At 47.0% G+C, this 7,104-nt stretch overlaps 1 protein-coding gene across 1 annotated transcript; it reads left to right on the top strand.

Annotated features, from left to right (window-relative positions):
* Positions 1 to 3: 3 nt before the first annotated feature.
* On the top strand, positions 4 to 4,911 carry FAM83D (family with sequence similarity 83, member D; the record flags this gene model as incomplete). The annotated part of the gene is made up of 4 exons (XM_010140487.1): positions 4 to 24; positions 2,457 to 2,624; positions 3,506 to 3,630; positions 3,975 to 4,911. Coding segments are annotated over 4 exons (1,251 nt in total), but the record flags the coding sequence as incomplete, so codon positions are not given.
* Between the last annotated feature and the right edge of the window lie 2,193 nt (positions 4,912 to 7,104).

The following is a 7,104-nucleotide window of genomic DNA, read 5'->3' as shown; positions in this document are numbered from 1 at the left end:
CGGCAGATCCGCTCCGCCCGGCAGGTGAGTGCGGCCGCGCCTGCGGGGAGACCCGCTCCGCTTCACAAAAGCGCCTTGCCCGGGGCCCTTCTGCAGCGGGTCAGGGAGACAGTACAAAAATCAGCAACTGTGTCGAAGAGCATCTCCCTCGTGTGACATTAATTAAGGCCAAGTGGTTCTAAAACCCCTGCGGAGTTCGTTAGGAGGACACACACACAGCGAGTGACGCTCATCCTGACAGCGTGTGTACTCTACGTGCCACACTCGCGGAATCTTGCTTTCCTGGCTGTGTTGCTCCAGAGGTTTCCCAGTACTGCGCGCAGGACCGCTGCTGCTCTTTGCGGCCAGACCACCCGCTGGCAGCAAGCTGATTTTGCTCCTAGGCAGAGCGTGAGGTTTCCTATTCCAGGTTCCTTATTGATGTGCTCGGCAGGCCAGATTCACTGACAGAAACCTCCTACTGTCCCTTAAAGGATATGACATAAAGGCTTTTTGTAGAAAAGAAAGTTCTTCACGGCGGTACCACCATGATTATAACACCTTTCTTCACCTCATTAGTTGTCCCAAAGTAACGTGCAGACCTGCTCTTAGCAGGGCTTCCCTCCTACAGGAGTGATGGCTTTGTTCTGATGGGAAATAAGGCTTAAAAACCTTGTGGTGCAGTAACTTTTAACTGTTCTCAGTAGTTCATTATGTTACCTGAGTTTATAGCCTCCAACCCTAATCCCCAGGAGGGAACCACCCTTCTTGTTAGCAGCTGTTCAATTGGCTCAGCTAGAATTTAAATGTACAGCTTCCTCTTCAGGTGGCCAGGTGAAGCAACCCCTGCTCTGTGTGTAACTGCTCGCACATGGCACACCCCGAATCAGCAACTGAGCTCAGTCCCTGCCCTTTTCTGAGTGCAGAAGATTAGGCGTGCGTGAGGATGACATGAATGATGGGCTTCTGGCCAGGAATGGTCCCAGAGGGAGCTCTGTTCTCAAAGGATCCTGATCAGGTAGATGAGACCAGGCTGGTGCCTCCATGAAAACATCTGGTTCTCCAGAAAGCTGCACTTGTTTGTAACGTTCTTGCTTGTCGCGTTTGCCAAACGCCTGCCTTTGTGCTGAGCCAAGAGCCAGGCGAGCTGTCCCTGCCATGGCTGCGTACATGCCTCAGTCAGGGAGTCTTGCTGTGAACACAGAACAGAGAGGTGTTTTGGCCCTCTATAATTTACTGAATGCTGTGTGATATTGCTCAATCACGTCCGAGTTCCTCGAGTTAATGTGAGGAACGGGAAGACTTCAGATGCTGTATAGTCTCCTCCCAGCTCGCTCAAACGCAGTTACCTTGAGTGGCTCAAGGGAACATGTGCTGTCTTGCCTCTGCCATCCTGACTGGGTGAGTGGAGAGAAAAGGCTCTTCTCTCTCCTCTAAACTGAACTGTACTTGTGCTCACTTTGCGTGAAAGTGTATTTCTTTCAGCTGCTGATTCTGAGATTAGAACTCAAACGAGCATTTGAAGGCACCAGTATTTCCAAGGGGTTTAGAGTTATTTGTTCTGTTTTCAGGGGTTATTTTTTCACTCATCTGGTCTTGTTAAAAGCATTGTATTTTGTTTTATCTTCCCTTGACACTTAGATGAGTGAGTGGGTGGAGAAAAGCACAGGAGACACATAAGAGGCAATAGCATAAACCAACCCTATCTAGAAATACCAGCGTCCCTGTGTGTGTCATAGCTGAGAACTCCTCCGTGCAGTGCCAGACCCTCAGGGAGCGGGGCACGGGTGGGAATGCAAAGCTTTGCCTGTTCTTGTGGGAAATGTTTCCTGTGAGTTCAGGCAATGCCACACACAGCTCTGCTCCGGTGTGTTGCAGCAGTGTGTGGATTGGATAAGGATGGGTGCCAGGTACCCCAGAGGCTGCATGATCGTTGTCCTTCAGGATGGTCTAATAGAAAGAGAGAAGTAGTGAAGCCAAAGCCTTTATGCCTTTGCGTCCCCATGTGGACGTGTGTTCCTGTGCTTGAAGGGTGAGAATTCTAGCACTGAAATGGTGTGTGATGTGGCTCTGATATAGCTGGAGAGACTGATCATAAATGTAGGGCTGTCATCTTGTCTTCGGCCCATCAAAAGAAAATCTTCCCATTTTAGGACTTGCACTCTGTGAAGAGCTGTTGAGTGAGTGGAAGGATTTCTTGTGAAGCTAATGGGGACCATGTAGGAATGCAGGCTGTGAGAGTGTACAAAAGCAGCAGCAGACATGAGGAAAAACCTCTTCAGGCTTATGCTTTGCACTCCAGGGCACAACGAGTTTACAGAAATGTTGTGGCAATATAGAAATCTGCTATAACCTGCCAGAGCCTGTGCAGCAGGACAAAGAAATGTGCATCTGCCATTGATGACAGCAGCAGGAGGCAGAGATCTGGCCTTGTGTCCAATAAAGCCCTTGAACAAGTGTCGTCGCTTCTCTTGCAGGTGATTGCCCTTGTGATGGATTCCTTCACAGATATCGATATCTTCAGTGACCTTCAGGATGCCTATAACAACCGCAGAGTCCCTGTCTATATCCTTCTTGATCAGGACTTTCTACCCCTTTTCTTGGACATGTGCAAGAATTTGGGAGTTTGTCCTGAGCAGGAAAGTGTAAGTACTAAACATGGGTGGGTGTGGCTTGGTTTATTTTTTTGGTGCAGTTCCTGGTTCTGGATATCAAAGATACCTTTCTCTAAAACATCAGACTTCCTTGAGAGGCTGAAGCATCCCATCTCTGTGACAACTGGTATCAAAGGGGGTTTTCTTGAAATGTTTCTCAGTTCTTGGGGATCAAGACTTGGTATTGCATGGTTTCAGTATGGTCTCTAATCCAACATGTGAGTCTGCTCCCAAACTCAGAGAAACCCTTGCAGAGAAGGTGGCACAGCTGCTGCCCTGCGCCACCCGTATGGAGGAGCTCCAGCCGTGCTATGCAGCCGGTGGAGCACCCACTGCCATCCCTCTCTTCAGGAAGCATCAACTTTGAAGCATTTTATTTTGCGAGATTTAAGTAGCTTTATGCTCTGGCTCAAGATGCTGCTCGCTAAGGGAAACAGAACCATGGGAAGCTCAAGGGTGGTGTAGCTCTGGTAACATCTCATTTCTCTCCTAAATACATAACTGCTTTCTTTTAAAAGGGTTTGGGCGATGTGACCCAGGTGATTTGCAGAATTCCTCTGAATATGAGGTGACATGGCTGTTATGACTTGGTTTGGACAGGGTCACGTTCACTCCAGTGAGGGTTTCTCTGGATGGGGAAACACTTGGAGATTTGTGGGCAGCAATTAATTAGAGCCAGCTGTTTTCTCCTCGGACTCTCCTAACAAGTTCAGCACTGTGTAACTAATAACACATGCAGACAGTGTGAGGAAGTTCATTCCATTCTTATCTTCCATAGTGCACGTAGCTGCTTCGATACAGAATTGCTAATCAAAACTTTTCAGCAGTTAGCTTAAATCCGATGTTCCTTTTCCTCCTCTTTTCTGAAACAGCTGCTGAGAGTGCGAACTCTCACAGGGAACACATACTGCCTGAGGTCGGGTGCCAAAATTGTTGGGAAAGTCCATGAGAAGTTCATGTTAATTGATGGCATCAGAGTGACAACGGGCTCTTACAGGCAAGTACTGAGGTGTGCTGGTGCCTGGTGAGGCTGTAGAAAGGGTTTCTGCAGGAAGGGTGTGTTGGCTTTGCTGTTGGCCTGGTGTTAACAAATGCCAAAGCGGACTGGCTGGGTCTGAGTGGGACTAATACAAGACTGGGAACAGCTCTGGCAAACTGGTTTACACAGCTTGTTGCCAGCCACTTGGCCGTGGCTAAGTAGAGCTCTTCTTGAAGGGTGAGTGAATGGTCTGTTGACTTTATGCCTTCCTTATTCCCAGCATTTCTGAGTCCTGCTCTCTGTAACCAGGTGCGTTGAAATGTGCTGGAGATTAACTTTGAATCTTGGTTCATTTTCAATAGTTTCACGTGGTCTGATGGGAAGCTGAACAGCAGTAACTTGCTGGTCTTGTCAGGTCAAGTCGTTGAACACTTTGACCTCCAGTTCAGGATTCTTTATGCCCAGTCGATGCCCATCAGCCCTAAATGGAGCTGCAGGAACAGCGGGATATTTGATCACCTGACGAACCAAATAGAGTCCCCTAAAGAATATACTGTGGAAAGCAACTTGAGAGCAGAGTTTGCCAGATTGTCTAGTACTCCAAAGAAACTGCTGGAAGAACCAGATCAGGCTGAAGATACTCCTGGAGGCAAATCTTGTAGCCTCCTTGAGGAGGAGTGGTTCAGCGATCAAGAGGCCATAGTGGAACAGAAAAGCGCATCAACTCAAACCAGCCCATGGGAAGAGAAACCTGTAGTGACCACATGTGACACTGCCACGCAGACCAACACTGTAACAGCAGAAACTGGTGCTCAGGCTTCTGTTGCTGCCAGAGTGGCGGGCACTCAGACTTCGGTTTTGCTGAAGTCAGCAGTGACACAGACCTGGGAAGATGAGTACACAGAAACACCGCTGCTTCCCAGAAAGTTGTCAAAAGAAGGGTCTTCCCTGGCTGGAAAGGCTGTGTTGAGTTCCAGTCTGTGGTCGCTCTCTTCGTCGTCATCCCAGGGCTCTCTTGCAGGCTCTACTGGCTCAGTCTCTTCTCTCCGGTCCTTTGAATATTCTAGCAGCCACAGGGCAGAGTATTTCCAAAAACTGCACAAAGAGAGGCAATTCCACTACTCCACTATCCGGTCGAAGCTCAGCCACATGGTGGATATCCTGTCCCGGAGGGGACGCGTGCCTGAGAACTACGTGACCCAATACACCGGAAGATGCAACCTGAAACAGAGGCGGGACATCAGTGCCAGCCTGCGCAGCCTCCGGGATGTCTCGCTCTTTTCTCTGAATAAACGATGACTGCCCTGAATGCAGAACTCACGAGCTCCGCTCTCAAACTGCAGTCACGTTGTACTTGCTGATTCTTCCATTTCCTTCCAGCACTTTGACTTTTCTAATACACGCGGACGTCGCTCTCCAGCACTTTGTTATATAGTATGCAATTTAAGCCAGTGAAAAAAGAGGGGTTTATTTATAGTGTAACTATTGGCATGTTCCTCTTGTATGCATTAGTGGTGAATGTTCAATTTAATTCTGCATGTTTAACATGAAAAGTGAATTTATAGCAGCTTTCTAGGATTGCTGATGTGCTGGCTTTAATTTATGTGAGCTTGGAAAAATCTGAATCAGACTCATCTGGCTCAGAGTCTTTGGAGATTTAACTCACATCAAGATAGACTCAATTTTTTTCTTTTTAATATTGACCTTTATTTCTACTTTCTCTTTGGCAGGAGGGGAAACAACTTTTATAAAGGGCCAGGAGTGTAATTTTATTCCAAGTCTGGCTTCAGCAATATATACATTTCTGTTCTGCTCAAGTTGTGAAGGGTCTGTTGGAGCAGCTGCAGGTTCTTATCTTCAACTGCTTCCTTCTGCCCTTGTTTAAGCTGCCTGAACGGAGCCAACGAGCTCTTTGGTTTGATCATCCTCTCCTGCCTTGGTGTAGATACCTCTTCTCTCCATAGATGTGTGTATGTAGATACTCGTCCTCAGAGGAGCATCTTTTTAAAACCAAGACCAGCACTCCAAGGCAGCTGGACCCACGTTAGGTACAGTCCCGATGTGACTGTTTTGAGGGTTCATTGGGCCTGTAGGACTATTAATGGGAAAGTGGTGCTGAAGTGGTGGGGTTTTATGGTTGTGAGGGGGAGATGAGGGAGTACCTGGAGCTTGATGTCTTGCTGCAGCACATTGGTGTACTTCTCTTTTTGGATGACTTCAAAGAACTTTGTCTCTTGTGTAACTTGTTACAAAGAATTAAGACTTTTGGTCTTTGCACTGTAAAATGAGCTTCCAGTTCTGGCTGGGTCCAGGAATGTCTGGACCATTTTCCTTCTGTGAAGAGACCTGTAAGCAGATTCCTTCTTTGGAGTGAACTTGGAGGTGAGACAATTGCTGAGGGCATGTGACAAAGCCTCTATTCAAAAGTAAACTGACAAATGCACTACAAAATGTTATGGATTATGTTTGTAATACTATATACAACTGTAACAGTGAAAAAACCCCAAACATTCTTCTCTTTAATCTGTCCTATCTGAAACATTCTGTGTTTCCTGCTCTGTTTACCCTTTAGCCACTAGTAACTTGCTTTGAGGAGCTGAAGTGCTTTTGAAAATACTTTACTTTCAACGTTAAATGGATCATAGGTGAGGTTGCCTTGCAGAGGTGTTGCCCGCATATTTTTTTTTAGCGGTACTGTGTGTGTAGTGCTTGCTGGATCAGTATCTGAGCAGTGTGAGGAGTCTCTCTAAGCCCTGACCTGCATCCCAGTACTTCAGGGGCCAGCCAGGCTGAAGTCACACCGGAGTCTGGGTAATAACGTATTTTCTTCTTATTTATGGCCTGTGTGTCCAGTAGGTGGCACATGTCAGCTGTTGGCGTGAATATTCCTGTAAACAGCAATGAATGAATGAAAGAATGGGAAACTAGCCAAAACTCAGCAAGGCTGTAACTGGAGACTGATGCTTTATTCTACTAACTTTGGCGTTTCCACCTCTGAAATCTGCCGGGACAAAGAGGCTTTGCTGCTTTTCTAGTGTGGATTTCAAAGTAGCCACTCCCTAAAGCTTAAAGGCAGATGTACAAGAGGTGCAGGTGTGGGGGGGAAGAGCTCCCTCTGTGCTTCTTTAAAGAGATAATTTTTTGCCTGGCCTTTGGAGCTGGAACGTTTGGAGTAGAGCAAGTTACAGATGAGGAGGTGAGATAAACCTTCAAAGTTAATCTCAAGTTATGTTTTTAAGAGCTCGTGTTCAGCAGTGCTTGGATGCAAGTAAAATCCACCTGTTTCTTCCATGTGCTTTCTATGACACTAGGCAGCTCTTAGGGCTCTTCTCAGGAAGGAGAAACAGTTTACAAATAAACTTGCTTTGCCTACAAATAAACTCGCTTTGCCGTGGGTGTTTTCACCTGGTTGTTGCTGAGTTTTGTTTTCTATTTGCTTGGCATTTTGAACCTGGCTGACTAAGGCAGCACTTCCCCATTCGTTGGTGCCTT

The sequence above is a fragment of the Buceros rhinoceros genome, unplaced genomic scaffold (genome assembly GCF_000710305.1).
Source record: "Buceros rhinoceros silvestris isolate BGI_N320 unplaced genomic scaffold, ASM71030v1 scaffold2137, whole genome shotgun sequence".
Classification (NCBI taxonomy): domain Eukaryota; kingdom Metazoa; phylum Chordata; class Aves; order Bucerotiformes; family Bucerotidae; genus Buceros; species Buceros rhinoceros.
This window is presented reverse-complemented; position numbering and strand designations above follow the sequence as displayed.